The following is a 17,836-nucleotide window of genomic DNA, read 5'->3' as shown; positions in this document are numbered from 1 at the left end:
TTTCCAACCCGCCTGGACTCACTAATCTGACTGTCCACCGGGTGGAGACAGGATCGCATCCTCCTATCAGATACTCCCTCTTCCGGGTCACAGAGAAAACTGCTCAGGACTTGGAAAGAGAGGTCAGGGACATGCTGGCTTTGGGGGTGATCCAGCCATCTTCCAGCCCTTGGGCCTCTCCTGTGGTGCTGGTCCCCAAAAAGGACGGGTCGATCGGTCCTGTGTGGACTATTGGAAGCTTAATGCCATCATCGTGTCTGATGCCTACCCCATGCCCAGGCCTGACGAGCTCCTAGACAAGCTGTGAGGCGCTCGGTACTTTACCACCATGGATCTTACAAAGAACTACTAGCAAGTGCCACTGGATGCAGATGCCAGGCTGAAATCTGCATTTATCACCTCTCTGGGGCTCTCTGAGTTCCTGGCCCTGCCTTTCAGCCTGAAGGGGGCACCTGCTACTTTCCAGCGCCTGGCGGATCAGCTACTGAGGGGGATGGAGAGTTTTGCCGTGGCGTACATTGATGACATCTGTGCCTTTAGCCAGACCTGGACCATGTGTCCCAGGTTAAACAAGTGCTCGACCAACTCCAGGAGGCTGGGCTGACTATAAAAGCTGAGAAGTGCAAGGTGGGGATGGCTGAAGTCTCCTACCTGGGCCACCGAGTGGGGAGCGGCTGCCTAAAGACAGAACCAGCCAAGGTGGAGGTGATCAGAGACTGTCCCGTTCCCCAGACCAAAAAGCAGGTCCAGGCCTTTACTGGGATGGCGGGGTATTATCGAAGATTTGTGCCCCACTTTAGCTCCATAGACGCCCCCATCACTGGGCTATGCAAGAGGGGAAGCCAGACAAGGTGGTCTGGACCGAGCAGTGCTCTGAAGGAGGCTCTGGTCAGGGGCCCATTGCTGGTTAACCCAGACTGTGACAAGCCCTTTATGGTGTTCACCGATGCCTCAGGCATGGGGCTGGTGGCGGTGTTAATGCAGGTTGATGAAAAGGGGGAGAGACACCCCATCGTGTACCTGAGCAAGAAGTTACGTTGGGAGCAAAACTACGCGGCCATCGAGAGGGAATGCCTGGCCATGGTATGGGCCCTTAAGAAACTGGAGCCATATCTCTTTGGGCGACACTTCACTGTGTACACTGACCATTGCCCCGACCTGGCTGCACCAGATGAAAGGAGCCAATGCCAAGTTCCTGAGGTGGAGCCTGCTCCTGCGGGATTATGACATGGAGGTGGTCCATGTGAAGGGGAGTGGCAGTGTGATAGCTGATGCACTGTCCCGGAGAGAGGGGCCTGAACTACCCCAGGTCACTGGTTCGAGTGACCCCACTCAGTTCAGTCTCGAAGGGGGGAGAGATGTGATGGAGTAGGGAGTATTAACCTGGTAATGGTGCATGGGAGTTTTACTAGTTTACTGTCTTCTGCTAACACGGGACGTGCCTCTGTTTCTCTGGGGTACTGCACCAATACTAGATGGTGGTGGGAAATAAGGGTGTGACTTCACTGAGGGATGATATTTGACGGCCAGCATGTAAAGGATGACGGCTGCCCTTCGTAACCTGAGCCCAGGAGGGGATTGGGGCCAGGTGACACCTTCTGCCCAGGAAACTGGAGAAAGGCTGGAGGAGGGGCCAGGGGTGTGGGTGGGTGAGGCAGCAATAAGGGGCTTCAGTTTGGAGTGGGCTGGGGAGATGTGGGTAGGCCCAGAACCTGGGTCTGGGCTCCCCAGCCCCCAAGAGGGATCTGACTGAGGGGTCCTGTTTTCTGTACATACAAGCTCTGTTTTAGATTGTGTTCCTGTCGTCTAATAAACCCTCTGTTTTACTGGCTGGCTGAGAGTCACGGTGAATTGCAGGAAGTGGGGGTGCAGGGCCCAACACTTTGTGACAATCCCAACAGCACGGGGGAATTCCCCTGCGGGTATGAGGAGAACATGAGCGGGAGATGGATCCTGTCCACCAGGAGCCAGGCTCTGACTGTCACTGGGAATGTCACAGTGACAGGTGAACTCATAGTCTCCAGCCCTATCCCACATAATCCAGGTTCTCTATATCTGGCTTCCTGGATAGTGGCATGTCTGGATCCCAGTACTCCTCATGGGGAAGAGTCAGAGAGTTCATGGCCAGAAGGGTCCCCGGGATTGTGTAATCTGATCTGCTGTATAACACAGGCCACCGCCTTTGTGGGATAGACAGAGAGGGAAGGAGCCTGACTGGGGGCTGGAGAGGTGCCAGTTGACCCCTACCAAGTCAAGCAATGGGAGACATCTCCAGCTGGCCGTATCTTGGAGAGATCCAACGGGCCTGAAATTTCAGGAGCGATTCCCCTCAGTCCACAGCCCAGGGCATTGCTTTCCCATTGGCCATAGACCTTGCAATGGGAGGCTCCTTCTTCGTCATCAACGCCCTCATCTTCCTCGTCACCCACCGCTGCCTTTAGAGTGAAGGTAGGTGTCCCATTCAAGGCCAGGCAGCCTCTTGGTGCCATGTCATTGATTTTCAAGTGCCTGGTGCTTTATGCAGAGAGCCAAGAGGTAAGAAAGGAGGGGACGTATCAGCTGGAAGAGGAGGAGAAAGACCTGGGTGCATTGGTTGATCACAGGATGACTATGAGCCACCAATGTGAAGTGGTCATGAAAAAGGCTAATGCAGTTCTAGGATGCATCAGGGGAGGAATTTCCAGTAGAGACAGGGAGGTGTTATCACCATTATACCAGGCACTGGTGAGACCTCATCTATAATACTGTGTGGCTCATGTTTAAGAAAGAAGAATTAAAACGGGAACAGGTGCGGAGAAGGGTTATTAGGATAATCTGAGGAATGGAAAACCTGCCTTATGGGAGGAGACTCAAAGAGCTTGGCTTGTTTAGTGTAACCAAAAGAAGGCTGAGGGGAGATAGGGTTGCTCTCTATAAATACATCAGAGGGATAAATACCAGGGCAGGAGAGGAGTTATTTAAGGTAAGTGCCAATGTGGACACAAGAACAAATGGATCTAAACTGGCCATCAACAAGTTTAGACTTGAAATTAGGTGAAGGTTTCTAACCATCAGAGGAGTCAAGTTCTGGAACAGCCTCGCAAGGGGAGCAGTGGGGGCAAAAAACCTAACTGGCTTCAAGACTGAGCTTCATAAGTTTATGGAGGGGATGGTATGATGAGACTGCCTGCAATGGCATGTGGTCGATCTGTGACTGCCAGCAGCAAATATCTCCAATGGCTGGTGATGGGACACTAGATGGGGAGGGCTCTGAATTACTACAGACAATTGTTTTCCAGGTTTCTGGCTCCTGGGTGTTGCTCACATGCTCAAGGCCTAACTGGTCACCATATTTGGGGTTGGGAAGGAATTTCCACCCGGGTCTGACTGGCAGAGACCTGGGGATTATTTACCTTCCTCTGCAGCCTGGGGCATGGGTCACTTGCAGGTTTTATCTAGTGTAAATGGGGGATTCTCTGTAAAGTGAAGTGTTTAAGCCATGATTTGAGGATGTCGGTAACTCAGCCAGAGGTGAGGGGTCTATTACAGGAGTGGGTGGGTGAGGTTCTGTGGCCTGCGATGTGCAGGAGGTCAGACTAGATGTTCATGATGGTCCCTTCTGACCTTAAAGTCTATGAATCTCTGAGCAGTGGGAGTTGCAGCTGAGGCTGTGCCCGGTGGGGTGGGGGCTGGAGGCAGAAGGTCTTGGCCCACTGTGGAAGCAGAGTGCAGAGCAGAGGTTGGAGGGGAGGGATCTGGGATCGCAGCAGAGCAATGGGTGTGGCACATCCCAAAGGGAGATTGTGTGGGGTACATTTCAGATGTCACAGCATCAGACTCACAACTGGGTCGACGCCTTTTCATTGCTGTCATGTCTCTGTTACAGGTTCCCCAGGGAACCCGGAGCCCAGAAAAAAAGTCTTGTTTTTCCCCAGGATCTCCCCTTTGGCTCTTTGCATCTGTCTCTCCAAAGGTGGTGTCCCTGCCAGAGTCCCCACAGCAGCTGCCTGGCCTGGTTGAACCTCCCATTGAGTCCCCCTTGGTGTGATCACCAATCGCCCATGGGCAGCTCCCTCCAGCTCCCCTAGGTGGGAAGGATGTTCTTCATGATCCACTTCTCTCTGGGGGTTGGTGTTTCCTTTCTCCTCACAGCAACAGAACTGCGCAGTTTGTGACAGAAACAGTCACGCCTTTCTAATTGAAATTGAGTTTATTCTCTGTCCTTGGAGAATGAATGTTAATGGAACAGCAAATGCAGCAAAAGCAAGAGACAGTGATAAAGGTTAAGAATGGTAGGAACTCTGTGTGTGTGTGTGTGTATATGTCCCTCTCACCCCCTTCTAGAGGGGATGGGACCTTCTCTGTGTGCGTGTGTGTGTGTCAATTCTTCCCCCTGCTGGAGGAGATGGGACCTTGTGTGTGTGTGTGTGTGTGTGTGTGTGTGTGTCCCTGCTGCCCCCTGCTGGAGAAGATGGGACCCTGTCCGTGTGTGTATGAGGGCAGTTGGATGATCGGCCACAGGGAGAGGCGGCCAGGCTGGGGTGTCTGAGCCCTGAATGTTAAAGGGCCCCTGATTTGGATTTCTGGGTTCCCTCCATGCCCCTCACCGAGTGGCTCCCTGGATGTGCCGGGGCAGCCCCTCGCAGTGCAGCACCCCCTCCGTTCCCAATGCTCTAGTCGCCATCCCCGGTGCTCAGGGCGTTGCAGAGGAGGGGAAGGTCAGGAGTGTGTACACATCGGAGCCCTGGGGAGGAAGAGACAGAGTGAATGGGGCAGCGGGGGAGCCATGGAGGGGAGAGGCACATTCACCGTTCCCTCCAAGGGGGCGCTAATGAGATCTCAAACCAGCCCCTCAACCTGAACCTGATCATTAACCATCCCCTGGTGCTTCGCCCCCCACGAGTCACGTTGTGAACCTCGGTGTCCAGCCCACACCCCTTCTTTATTCCATTCTGCCCGGCTCTGTCGTGTACGGGATGCTGGATTCTCCTGCGCTGTGTGTCACCCCCTGCTTTGTGGCAGTTCCACAACTGCCGTCAGTTTCTAACATCCCCTTCCACTCCAATCTCTGCCAAAGGGGAGTTAATGAGACACAGAATGGCCTCCCCCACTCATTGATGTTCACTGGGAACTTCCCCCCAGCTGGGGATGGAACCCAGGTGTCTGAGCACATCCCCAAATCAGCGTATCCATCCTGCCTCTGAGCCCCACCTGCGGTGTCTATTGGATACAGGGTTCTCCTTCACTTCCTGTCCCAAAGTGCTGCTCAGTGTGACTATGGTGAGGGTGGAACAGAAGGGAACTGATGGAGCTGTGGAATTTTGCACAGTTATCCCCCATGGTTACAGCCCCGCCCCAGCAGGAATGGCAGGTTGATGGAGCTAATGTGCATTTCAGCTACTCTCATTTTTTCCCCCCCAAGCGATTTTCTCTGCAAGGAATTTGCAGGCTCAAGGAGGCTCTGGATTGTGGACGTGTTTGAAATTCTGTTCTTAAGAGATCCCTGTTACCTCTTCTGGTAGCTCCACTCTGACACTGCTGGGTTTCAATTCCTCATAGCACCTCCTGGAGTCCAGTTCCCCATCGCCTTCCCCGGGCTCAGATCCCCTCAGATATTGCGAAGGCTCCGGAACTAAACCGCAGATAGACAGAGCGTGGTGAGAGAACTGCCTGACCGGGGTCCTGGGGTTCAGATTTCATTGGTTCACTTTTGTTGAACGGACTAAACATAGACCCCCGAAGTTAGGAGACTCTTGAGGTTTTTGAAATCTTTTCCCTCATTCCCTAAACTTAACCCGAACCCAGGACCTGCATATTAACTCTAGTACTGAAATTTAGTCCCGTCAGCTTTTCTTGTCATTCATCTTAGCAGTTGGCTCTGATTTCTAACCTTATTCTTAGCACTAAATGTAACAGCTGCTCCTTTCCAAAGAGAATTTTATCATAACACTTACATTTCAAACTAACCTTAACCCTTTGATCAAACATTAACCTTTATCATAATCCTAAAAGCTAACATTAACCATATGCTGCCATCTATATGTGGCCCTATCATCTGAGTTTAACACTAACCCCTAACCTTTACCCTAACCATAAATTTGAGCTTAGAGGATAAGATTATCTACTGGGGAACAAATATTTAATAGTTGGCTCTTCAGTCTAGCAAGGAAAGGACTAACCTGAGACAGGGGCTGGAAGTGGAAGCTAGACACATTCAGACTGGAAATAAGGCGTACATTTGTCACGGTGAGAGTAACTAACCGTTGGAACAATTTGCCAAGGGGCATGGTGGAGTGTCCATCACTGACAATTTTTAAAGCAAGACGGGATGTTTTTCTGAAAGCTCTGCTCTAGGAATTATTTGGGGGGAGTTTTCTGGCTTGTGTTACACAGGGGGTCAGAGTAGATTATCAGTGTCTCTTCCAGTCTTGGAATCAATGAATCTATGAACCTAAACTTAAGATCTAAATCTATTTGTAACCCTAAAATCCAATATTAATCTTTATCCTAATCATAAAACCTAATCTTAACCCTAACATCTAACCCTAGTCCTAATTCCAGATTTTAATCCTAACCCCTAGCCTTTATTATACCCATAGCCTTTATCCTGTCCATAACCTTTATCCCAACCCTAACCCCTACCCCTAACAAGCCTAATACCTAGTCTTACTCTTAAAGCTGAACACTTGATCTGAACCCAGACCATATCCCTCCCAGCCCTGTAAATCATTGAAAACTATTTTTAGTCATAGCAAATTACCAGAGACCCTCTCTAGAAAGCATACTCCAGGGGTTGGGGAATTGTCCTTTAACTTGGGAGACAAAGGTTCAATTCCTGACTCTGCCATGGACTTCCTGTGGGATCTTGGGCCAGTCATGGCCTTGCTCCATGCCTCAGTTTCCCAACTATCAAATGGGGGATAATAGGACCTATTTTTGACTACATAAATTTTTGCAGAACACTCCTAAGAGACCCCCACTTCCACCTGAATGTGCAGGTTACAACCCATTGACTGGCAATGTATATTCATTGTTATTTACACTGAGGGAATACACGCTCGGTAGGGTGTACAGGTTTTCATTGACCTGCCCCTCAAGTGGTTCTCCTTTTGAGGTACAGAACATCATTTGAAGTCAGTGTTTACATTGGTTCCCCACAGACTCACTACTGAATCTTGGGTGCTGCTCATGGCATTACAATATTATGGTGAACAAGAGAAGGGTCTTTTTATTTTAGCAGGACTATGAGCATTTCTTATTACAGGTGCTTTGCCATTTCCACCACATGTTCACCTGCTGATGAGCCACCAGTCCTGTGCTGGAGGGAACCCTAGACATTTCAGCAGGTGCTTGCCCACTCCTTGTGAACTAGGAATATTACAGGCGCTTGGGTAGAGTCTTCTGCTCCCACGCCGATCCCATTCCCTATCCCAGTCTCTCCTTCGCTTGAGCCGGTGAGTGGTCTGGGAGCCCCACAGGGGCAGCTAACTCAGCTCTGATAACGTCACTCAACACCACCCCATGTGGCCAGTTAAGGAACAACTCACCAGGGTGCAGAGAAGGAGACATGCAGATTTTGGCTTAATTTTGGAGTTCAAGGGGGAGTCAAATAACTAGAGCTCTGGGAGTGTCTGATGGCTATAATTCCCTGATGTACCTCTCTTGTTCCTTCTGCAGTAGCACACGAGGGCAGCCAGAGCCATGCCCGGAACCATGAGGATCCCACATGCCGGCAGGAAGTTTCTAGATTGGGCCCAGGCTGCTTGTGAGAGAAGAGAAAAGGTGACAAGGGACTGGTCAGGAACCAAGAGTAATGCTTTATCTATCGGAGCTGGGCAAACACTCTCTGGATAGGGAAACTCACCTGTCGCTGTGATGTTCACGGTCACAGCTTGGCTTCTGGGGGACGGGATCCACCTCCCGCTCACGTTCTCCTCGTACCCACAGGTGAATTCCCCAGTGTTGTTGGGACCGGCCCGTGGGATGCTGAGCACAGAGACGTTCATAGAGCCGGTGCTGGGCTCTGTGGTGCTGATCTCAGACCCAACGTCCCCAGGAACGAGCTCGTCTCCATCCTTGTAGAAGTGAAACCTCCGATCGCTGGCGTCACTGGGGGCCGTGCAGCTGATGAGCAGCGGGAGCCCTTCGCTCACCACTCCCGATGGGGGATCTACGCTCAGCGCTGGCCGGGAAGGTGGATCTGAGGGGAGCCCAATGGGGAGCGGTCAGAAGGGGCTTTGATAGTTAAATTCCCATCTCACCCACCTTTTCTAAAGTCCCACCGGCCCATGGCGGTTTCCTCAACCTTGAGGCCAGGCTGACTGAGAGCATCATGACCCCACGAGGTATCTACAGTCAAAGAGATCAGCAAAAGGGGGCATTCTTGTTTTTGGCATGTGTTGGTAGCTGATCATCTGGTCAGGACATATGGGGCAGACGTGTTGTAGGCACTTGGGCACTCATGCTGGCTTCATCAGGCAGCAATGTTGCTTGAAGTTAGGCTGCCATGTTGTTGGCAGTTGGGCAGCCATCTTAGACTGCCATATTGATGGCAGATGGGCAGCCACGTTGCTCCCAATCCGACTGGATGAGAGACTTCAGGGAAGATAAGTTAAGAAAAAACTCACAGAATAGGAGAGAAATGCTGCCAGTTTTGATTAGGAAAACTGAGCGACTAGATCAGAAAGTGAATCAAACTCAAACACAGCAGCAGAAGGAGAAAAAGACCAAGAGAAAATCTGCATCCATGACTGTAAGATGGCCGAATAAAATATCCCTACACCCAAGGGGGAAATGTGTGAGAGTCAGCGCAGAGCTCACCTGTTACATTGATGGAGATGAGGCAGCTCTCCCAGGACTGGATACACCGTCTGGATAGGCATATCCAGTACAGGCAGGTGAAGGACCCAGCATCTCCCAGCCTCATGATGCTCAGCGTGTGGATGTCACTGCTTCCACATGAGAGGTTCCTTCCACCAACCCTGGAGATCTGGAATCTTGTAACTGGATGAGCTCCAGGGGGAGCCATGCACTGGAGGGTAACAGCTTCTCCAGGGAGGTACACGGGGCACCGAGGCCTCACAGACAGGGCCGGTGCTGCAGGATGGTCTGAAAAACACAAGGTTCAATGTGAAACGTTGAAAGAGAGCGTCTCATACGCATCCCCTTGCCCTCTCCCTAAGCTCCGGCGAGCCCTCCCGAGTCCCAGTCATAAGCTCCGAGGACAGGACGTTCTATGGGCTATGAGAGATCAGACTAGCCTGATCTTCTGGCCTGGAAATCGATGAGTCTGTGAATCACCCAGCGTAAGTTTACAGACTCACTCTGCAAAAACTTCATGTCTCCGGTTACACTACAGCCGGCCACCCCTGAAAAGGGCTTCCCATGATGCCGATCCCCGTACACCAGGGAGAAATGTTTCAGGGGGAGAGAGGGGCCTGGGAGCATCAGAATAATAGAGAGAGAGAGACTGCAATGGAACCGCACACGGCTGCAGTTGAATCTGTGTGTGTGGCTGTGAGAGATACGGACACTCAGAGAGCAGCAGCCACGGCATGTTTTAGGCATTTAGCATCATAGAAACGTCGGGCTGGAAGGGACCCGAGAGGGTATCTAGTCCAGCTCCCTGTGCTGAGGCCGGGCCAAGTAAACCTAGACCAGCCCTGACAGGGGTTTGTCCAGCCTGGTCTTAAAAACCTCCAATAATGGAGATTCCACATCCGCCCTTGGAAGTGATTCCAGAGCTCAACTCCCTTTAGTGCTACCAAGTTTGTCCTCATCTAACCTCAGTCTCCCTTGCTGCAGGTGAAGCCCATCACTTCTTGTCCTGCTTTCAGTGCACATGGAGAACAATCGATCCCCGTCCTCCATAAATGCCCTTCACATGACTGAAAGCTGTTATCAGGTCTCCCCTCAGTCTTCTTTTCTCAAGAGTAAAACATGTCCAGTTTTTTTCACCTTTCCTCACAGGTCAGGTTTGTTAAACCTTTGATCCTTTTTGTTGTTCTTCTATGGACTCCCTGCATTTGTCCACATCTTTCCTAAAGTGTGGGGCCCAGATGTGGACACAGTTCTCCAGCTGGGGCCTCACCAGTGCCGGATAGAATGGGACAATGACCTCCCGTGGCTCACTCACAACACGCCTGTTCATACACTTCAGAATCATATTAGCCTTTTGTGAAGCTGCATCACACTGATGACTCATATTCAATAGTTTATCCACTATCACCCCCTGATCCTTCTCACCAGTGCTTCCACCTAGCCAGTTATTCTCCAGTTTATAGTTGCACATTTGATTTTTCCTTCCTAAGTGAAGTACTTTGCACTTGTCTTCATTGACTTTCATCTTGTTGAATTTGGATCAATTCTCCAATTTTAAACCTGCCCTCCAAAGTGCTTCCAATCCCTCCCAGCTTGGTGTCATCTACATGTTTTATAAGCATACTCTTTACTCTGTTATTGAAGTCATTAATGAAAATATTGAATGGTACCGGACCCAGGACCCACCCTGTGGGACCCCACTAGATACGCCCTCCCAGTCTGACAGCAAACCATCGATTCCCACTCTCTGACTACGCTCTTTCAACCAGTTGTGCAACCAGCTTATAGTAATTTCATCTAGACCACATTTCCTGAGTTAGTGTCTGAGAATGTCATGTGGCACTGTGTCAAAAGCCTGACTCAGATCAAGGCTTATCACGTCTCCAGTTTCCCCTCTGTGCCCTAGGTCAATAGCCCTATGAAGGGAGGAAATGAAGTTGGTTTGGCATGATTTGTTCTTGCTGGTTCTTTCTCATCACCCTATTATGCTCCAGGTGCTGACAAAGTGATTGTTTAATGATTTGCTCCAGTATCTTTCTAGGTATTGAAGCTGGGCCGGCTGGTCTATAATTCCCCGGATCTCCTTGTTCCCCCCTTTTAACAACAGGGAATATTTAGCTCTCTACAATGCTGCAGATCTGCAGAACCGTGCGTGTACCAGCTCTGTTTGTGTGGCAGTGAAACGCGGGCACCGAGGAAGGCGAAGAGCAGCGGATGCTGGGTTTGAGTCTCACCATCTTCCTCCGCTGGATGGAAAACCAACAGATTCCGATGCCATGTTTACCAAGGAATTGCCGCTGCACAGCTGGCGATCACACGGTTGCCAAAAGCTTTGGCAGCCCAATGGAATCACCAGTGATGGATGCAGGAACTCCCCTGTCACTGACATCTGCACGGCGCTGTCTGTCTGGGCAGGACGTCTCGCCCAAGTTCCCTTCACCAGTACCTGCAGCTGTACACCCTAATGGTCCCCATGTCCACCACCAGTTCCATCCCGGCAGCCCTCATGCGGCATGGTGTCCTCTTCCCTGATCCACTCCCTGCTTTGGGTGGGGAATCTGTACCCTGACACTTCCGGGAGCTGAACGGGTGAGGGTGATGTGTAGACAGGGTAGGAGGATTCAGGGAGATGTGGGGGGCTGGCAAGGGGGCTGGACAATGCTGGGTGGAGGAGATGGTTCTTGCTTGGGTGGGGGGGTCTGGAATAGAGACAGGGGGTTAGTGCAGTGGGGGAGTCCCCCATGGAGTGGAGCAGCAGGGAATAGGTGGTAGCAAGGCCCCAGCATAGGAACATACAGCAGACTCTCCTCCCATCTGCCGGGCCAGGACTCCCATCTGCTGGCTCTAGGCACCAGCAAACCAAGCACGTGCTTGGGGCGGCACAATTTCAGGGGCGGCATTCCGCGCTTCAGGAGGTTTTATTTATTTTTTTTTGCTTGGGGTGGCAAAAAACCTAAAGCTGGCCCTGCCAAGACTGAGCTCCCCATCTATGAAATATCCTGTGATAAACCACCGGTAAATCACGCTCCCCGGTAACCCAGTGGGAACAGCCCCCCCATGCACTGATAACCCACTGGGGATGGCATCTTCTCCCCTGACACCTGCTGGGCAGAATATTGTCACAGCTGGGGAACTCGGCTTCCCAGCCCATGCCCACCTCGCAGAAAAGGAAACTGCTCTCCTCCTCCCCCCTCAATCTTCAATAACCTGCCCGCAGAGCTGCAGCCCCAGAGCAGGTGTTCACGGTACCATAGACAGAGACGGAGACGGGGTTACTCTTCCAGGATTGCCCCTGTCCCTTGGATCGCCGTACCCAGTACACACAGGTGTACGTCCCGGAGTCCTGCACCCCGAGCTGTGCCAGAGGGAAGCTGTGAACCCGCTGCCCGTGGCTGTCCATGGGGGGCTGTGCCGCCCCGTCCTTCCACAGCTGGAATTTCACCACCTGGTCCCCTCCGGTCATGGAGCAGGTGAGGTTCAGGGATTCCCCGGGGAGGTAGCTGGGCCTGTGGGGGTTTGCAGACAGTTCCGGAGCCCGAGGAGCCACGTCTGGAAACGCTGTGGATGTGGGACAGAAAGAAAGCCAAGGAGATGGTGGTTACGGGACCTCTCCATTTGAGTTGCTCCATCCCAGCCATCTGTGAGCGGCCCCCACAAAGCTCCGAGCGCTGCCGTTGGGTCCGAATCCCCCGTGGGGTGGGCACTGGAGCGGCGCTCCCAGCACAGCCTCCAGGTGCGACTGCAGTTTCTCTTTCATAGGCCGATCCCGCCGGCGCACCCCATACATGATGCAGGCTGGTCCTCCCAGCCCCACCAGCATGGGAGGTGGGTCTCACAGGCCAGGGGAGGCTAAGGCTCCCCAAACAGCCAAGTGTAGCACTGCCCACGCTCCACCCCGAGGCTTCCTCGTGGTTCCCTGCTCTTCCCCTGTGGCCCCAGTCCAGGCCGGGACTTTGGGTGAGTGGGGCAGGGCTCCTCCAGCCATGGAAGGCAGGGGGCCTGTGGCTCTGGCTGGGAAGGGAGTGGAAGGGGTGGGCTGAGAACTAACCTCCCCCAAAAAGGTGGTTCATGTGATGCCCATGTGCACCAGCTCCCTTTCCCTCTCCTGAGCAGTGTGGCTCACAGGGCCTGTTGGAGGCAGTGTCTGTGCTGAACTGCAGCTGCCGGGTGAAAGAGGAAGGTGAGAAGTGCTGCCGGATGTGAGCAGGGGCTTGTGTTTCCTCCAGGACTGGTGGGTTTTGCAAGCCTGGTTTTCAATTGCTGCTTGAAGGTAACGGCTCTGCAGCACCTGGCGGCTCTGTGGGCAGCTCAGGCATGTGCCCCCCAAAGGGTCCCGCAAAATGTGCCGTCCCCTGCCCTGAAGGGACACTCGTTAGCTGAGAGGAGAGTCCAGGTTCCATGGCCCGTTCCTCTCACGTATCCCCTGCTCCCTGGACAGCTACGGACATGGCTTGGCCCTGTCTGGATGGATCCATCTGCCCAGCTCAGAGGGCCCAGCACGTCCAGCTGTACGATCCAGCGTGCAGCACCCCGGGGCTGGGCAGATGGTCGTGCTGAGTGCATTGGCCTAGGGCTGCTGGCAGGCGCTGTGTGGCCGAGGGTCAGAGATCCTCCAGTGCGGGAGGGGGGCCCTGTGGGGTCGCAGTCAGTGATGGGGCTGGGGGCTGGCATCTGTAATCACAGAGGGTTTTATACGACAGCCAGTGCTAGAGTCTGGCCCAGGTTAGACCCAGGAGGGGACCCCCAGACCTGTAGCTCAGTCAGCCCATCTCACTGGCAAATCCCCCCCCCCTCGCTCGCTCCCCCCGTGTCTCCAAACTTCTGTGGCCAGGGGAGATCGTGGTGGGGAAGCCGAGGCACTGCAGCTCAAAGGAGACTGACGCTGTGAAGGGGGCTTCTTGGGACCCCCCCAAACCCTTCCCTACACAATGCCAAGCCCTCTGTTGGGCCCGTCAGTGCAGGGAGCTGTCAGTGACCGTGGCGAGCCCCTGTCTTGCTGGGAACCGAGACCCTGCAAACTCATCTCACCAAACAGGCCTCAGGCAGGGATGCTTTCCAGTGCCCGTCCAATGGAGACTGGGTCCGAGCTGCCATCTGTGAGATTGCAGGGAAATGCAACAGGCCCACCTCTGTGTCACACTTCCAAACCCCACTGCGTGATCAGAGGGGCAGCTCCCCCCACTCCGAGACCCTCCCCCACCCCGGAGGCGGCATCTCAGGGTGGCAGGAGAGACGGTTACCTGCAGGTGAGACCAGCCGTGGGACAGTCGGGAGACAGGCTGTGCAGGAGAGTAGAACAGGTCAGAGCCCCCGGAGAGCGGACATGGGAATGGAAGAGGAAGGGAAATCGTTAAGGGGGGGATGACATTACGGGGGGCTAGTGTGGGGAGGGGAAGAACTCTGGAGGTGGGATACAGCCGATCTGGGAGGAAGGACAAACGACCCTCATGAGCCAGGGTCACCCTGGCCAAGAATCTCAAGTGACACTGCTGCTGGATTCCAGAGGAGACACCTCACCCTTGGGGAGGGGAGAGGGCTGGGGGGGCCCCTAATGATCCCCACCCACTGGCCCTTTCAAACCCGCAGTGGGATGAGAGGGGAGGGCGCCCCCCACCCAACACACCTCTCCAGCAAGGGCCTCTTAGCAAGGACAGGAGACGTCGTTCCCGGCTGGGGACAGCTAGGGTGACCAGGCGTCCCGACGGGATCGTCCCGATAGTAGGGGGCTTTGTCTTATATAGAGAACTATACTGCGCACCCTGAAAAAAAGTGTCACAATTTTCCACACTCTATAGCTGGTCTCCCTATGGACATGAGCCACGGGTGAAGCTGAAGAGGGGGTGTGTGATGTGGTGTACAAACCCTATGCTGGGCCACAAGCGGTTAGGGGATTATTTGGGGCTCAGACAGCCCCTCCCCTGTGCCCTACCACACCTACAGCAAATGGTCCATCTACTTGAGGCATTACAAGACAGGCAATGAACTGATTTGGGGGGCAGAGATGCAGGTGAACAGACTTGCAGACCCCGGCTCCAGTAGAGCAGAGAAGAGGGAAGCCTAAGGCTCTGACACAGCTGCCCAAAGGGTCCCTCCCTGAGGTATGGGAGGACACCCCCCCACCTCCCAGAGACAACCAGAGAGGGAAGTATCCTGTCCCCCCACCTGTGAAGCTTGGACATTGGTCAACCCCTCTTACTTATTTGGTTTGGAATTCCCCACCATGGGAAAGCCTGGGAAGAAACAAACCCATTTGGGGATGAGATGAATTGGCCCAGGGAGGACAGCCTTAAGCAGCCTTGGCTGCCAGCCAAAGGCCCCTGGGTTGGAGCCCCCTGGTGGGCGGGGCTCCCCTTCCCACACCTCCCCTTGGCAGTTAGGGGTTGTGGCTGTGACCAATAGGCCACTGTCCCGAATCGAGTGAGGACCATTATCTGGTGAGAGCTCCTGGGAGGGGATGGGGGTGGGGGGATCTCTGGATAGATAGACAGAGGGATGGGGGCCAAAGGAGGCCACTTACCCAGCAGAGGCAGAAGGAGCATTAGCGCCATGCGGAGCCAGTCGCTCTAGGGTGGGAGCTCAGTTCTTAGCTAAGCCAGTGGCCCCGTCTCTGCTGCTCTCCGAAAAGTGACAAACAGGAAATGCAGTGACAGCCCACAGTCATTCCCCCCACAAGGTACACGGCCCCCTTAGCTGCTTGGCGTTCAGCAGCAGCTCTGTCTTCACAAGAAACAAGGCGGCAAGGGGAGCCAGCTGCAGCTGGACTTTGGGGTCAGCTCCTGGACATCCCTTGCAACTGGAATCCGAAGCAGGGGTGCCAAGAAGTCCCTCTTTGTTCTAACCCAATAGACCCTACTCCCCTCCCAGAGCTAGGGATAGAACCCAGGAGTCCTGAGTCCCAGCCCCCCCGCTCTCTAAGTACTGGACCCCACTCCCCTCCCAGAGCTGGGAATATAACCTAGGAGTCCTGGCTCTCAGGTCCCCTGCTCAAGCCAGTAGACTTCCCTCCCTGAACTAGGATAGAACTGAGGAGTTCTGACTCCCTACCCTGCCATGCTCTACCCCACCCCATCAGACCCCACTCCACCCCAGTCCCTTCCCAGATATGGGGACAGAATTCAGGAGTCCTGGCTCCCACCCCCCGCCCTTACATTCAGAGTATGCCAGGAAGAAATTTGTGGCCGTTAGAGGATTCTGCAGGGAAGGGAAGGTTGGGGGAATGGGGCATTATGCGAGTTGTTCTCAGTGGGGGGTGGGACAGGGACGGGGACGGGGTGGTCACAGAGGCCATGATCAGGAGAGGATTTTGCTGTACACCACAGCCTCCAAGATGTACTTTCCTCCTCTCTGCTGGGAACCTAGAGGGGGAATATCTCCTCTGCTGTGGTTCCCATCTTTAACCGCTAGGTGGCAACCGCACAGTTACCCACAAGGAAGCCAGAGTGTGGCAGTCAGAAATTCCCCCCTTAAAGGGGAAGTGCACCAGAGACCCCACTCCAGATCCCATGTCTCCCAGCAGCGGGGTATGTGTCTACATCACCTGTGGGGGCACCTGGGAGTGTTACTCACCTGTGCTGGCCCTGAAGGGTCTGTTGACGTACACAGGTCTGAAAGAGAGAGAACCAAACATCAGTGGTGGCGCAGGGTCTGCTGGGAAGGGTTGGAGTTCTGATCCCATGGCAGAAAGATTTAGGGTCCTCGGGGGAATGGCTCTGGGGATAGAGTAGATGGGTGCGATGGTTGGGTGAAGGTTACTATAGCTTTTGTTTTTTGCAGTCATCCATTCCCTTTCATTCATCTTTCTTTCTTTCTCATTCATCTCTTTGCAAACTTGGACATTCATTCCCCTTCCTTCCTTTCTTTATTCTTTCTCTCTCTCAATCATCTTCTCTTTTTCTTTCATTCATTCTTTCTTATTATTACTTTTCTGTTCTCTTTGGTTCCCTCTTTCACCCACCACTTCCTTCTCTGTCTCCCAGTCATCTCTTCTACTTCCTTCCTTCATTGATTCATGCACTCCTTTAGTCTCCTTCTTTCATTCTGTCTCCCATTCATCCTCTCTCTCATTCATCTCCTCTCAAACTCATTCATTCATTCCATGTTCTCTCTTTCATTTGTAGATTTGGGAGCAGTCGGGGGGCAGTCGTTACTCACATATATTGACCCCAGAGATGTCGGTTGACCTGCAAAGGGAGAAGCGGAGGGTCAGTGGTGGGGCGGGAGGCTGCTGGGGCCCCCTGTGCTCTATGGGGGTGGGCACAGGTCAGCCCATATGATCCCTAATACCGCACACTGCTGCAAAGGATTCTGGGTCGCCACTTTCTCTTCTCTCCTCTTTTCCTAGCTGATCATCCTCTTTGTCCTCCTCCATCTCCTTCATTCTTTCTCCTTCCTCCCTCCCCCTTTTCCTCCTCTCCTCCTTTTTCTATTTATTCCCTTTCCTCCATTGATTTCTCCTGTCTTTGCTCCATTCCCTTTGCTCGTTCTCTCTGGACGTGCTCCAGTTCCCTTCTTCATTCTCTTTTCCTTACCCTCCCTACTGATTTCCCCTCCCCCAACCTCCCTCCTGTTCTGTGCACTATTTGACCCCCTTCCACCCAGCCTGGTCTCCCTGCCCCGCATCTTCCCCTGACATCCACACTGGTCTCCCCCACCCTTCAAACAATCCCTGTTCCCCCTCATGTTCCCCATTGAGATCAGCCCCATTGCGTATGTAGCCATCCAATGCCCCACATGGCCCCCAGCCCTCTCTTATCATTCAGTGTCCCAGCCACAGAAATCCCCCCTCTTTATTTTCCATGGGCCACGTACCCCCATAGATTGACTCCCCCGGTCACCTGGATCTATTGACCGGAGCCCCTATCACTTGAGTTCAATGCCCAGCCCCCATCCAGGCTGTGCGACCCGCTATGTGCTGGTGTTGCCCCTAGAGGGTGTGAGTGAGCCAGGCTGGGGGTGGGGGGTGAGCCTAGAGCTAGTCCTCTGTGGGTGCAGGGCCAGGGAGACCGGACCCCTCCCCCTTACATACTGTCTCATTATC

At 53.5% G+C, this 17,836-nt stretch overlaps 1 protein-coding gene across 1 annotated transcript; it reads right to left on the bottom strand.

Annotated features, from left to right (window-relative positions):
• Positions 1–4,274: 4,274 nt before the first annotated feature.
• LOC128846147 (uncharacterized) lies at positions 4,275–17,176 on the bottom strand. Its single transcript, XM_054045210.1, has 11 exons — positions 17,088–17,176; positions 16,951–16,979; positions 16,366–16,403; positions 14,040–14,078; positions 12,848–12,959; positions 12,049–12,357; positions 8,800–9,087; positions 7,844–8,179; positions 7,637–7,738; positions 5,490–5,611; positions 4,275–4,723 (listed from the first exon to the last, which is right to left on the bottom strand). The coding sequence occupies exons 1-11, from the start codon at positions 17,174–17,176 to the stop codon at positions 4,673–4,675; spliced, it is 1,515 nt and encodes a 504-aa protein (XP_053901185.1). The 3' UTR covers positions 4,275–4,672.
• Between the last annotated feature and the right edge of the window lie 660 nt (positions 17,177–17,836).

The sequence above is a fragment of the Malaclemys terrapin genome, chromosome 12 (assembly GCF_027887155.1).
Source record: "Malaclemys terrapin pileata isolate rMalTer1 chromosome 12, rMalTer1.hap1, whole genome shotgun sequence".
Lineage (NCBI taxonomy): Eukaryota > Metazoa > Chordata > Testudines > Emydidae > Malaclemys > Malaclemys terrapin.
This window is presented reverse-complemented; position numbering and strand designations above follow the sequence as displayed.

Coding starts and splice junctions, on each gene's coding strand:
- LOC128846147 (XM_054045210.1), bottom strand. CDS start 17,176: ATGAAGGAGATGGAGGAGGACAAAGAGGATGATCAGCTAGGAAAAGAG. Junction 5,612..7,636: donor CTGCAGAAGGAACAAGAGAG/GTACATCAGGGA, acceptor TCTGCGGTTTAG/TTCCGGAGCCTTCGCAATAT. Junction 4,724..5,489: donor GAGTGGAGCTACCAGAAGAG/GTAACAGGGATC, acceptor CTTCCTCCCCAG/GGCTCCGATGTGTACACACT.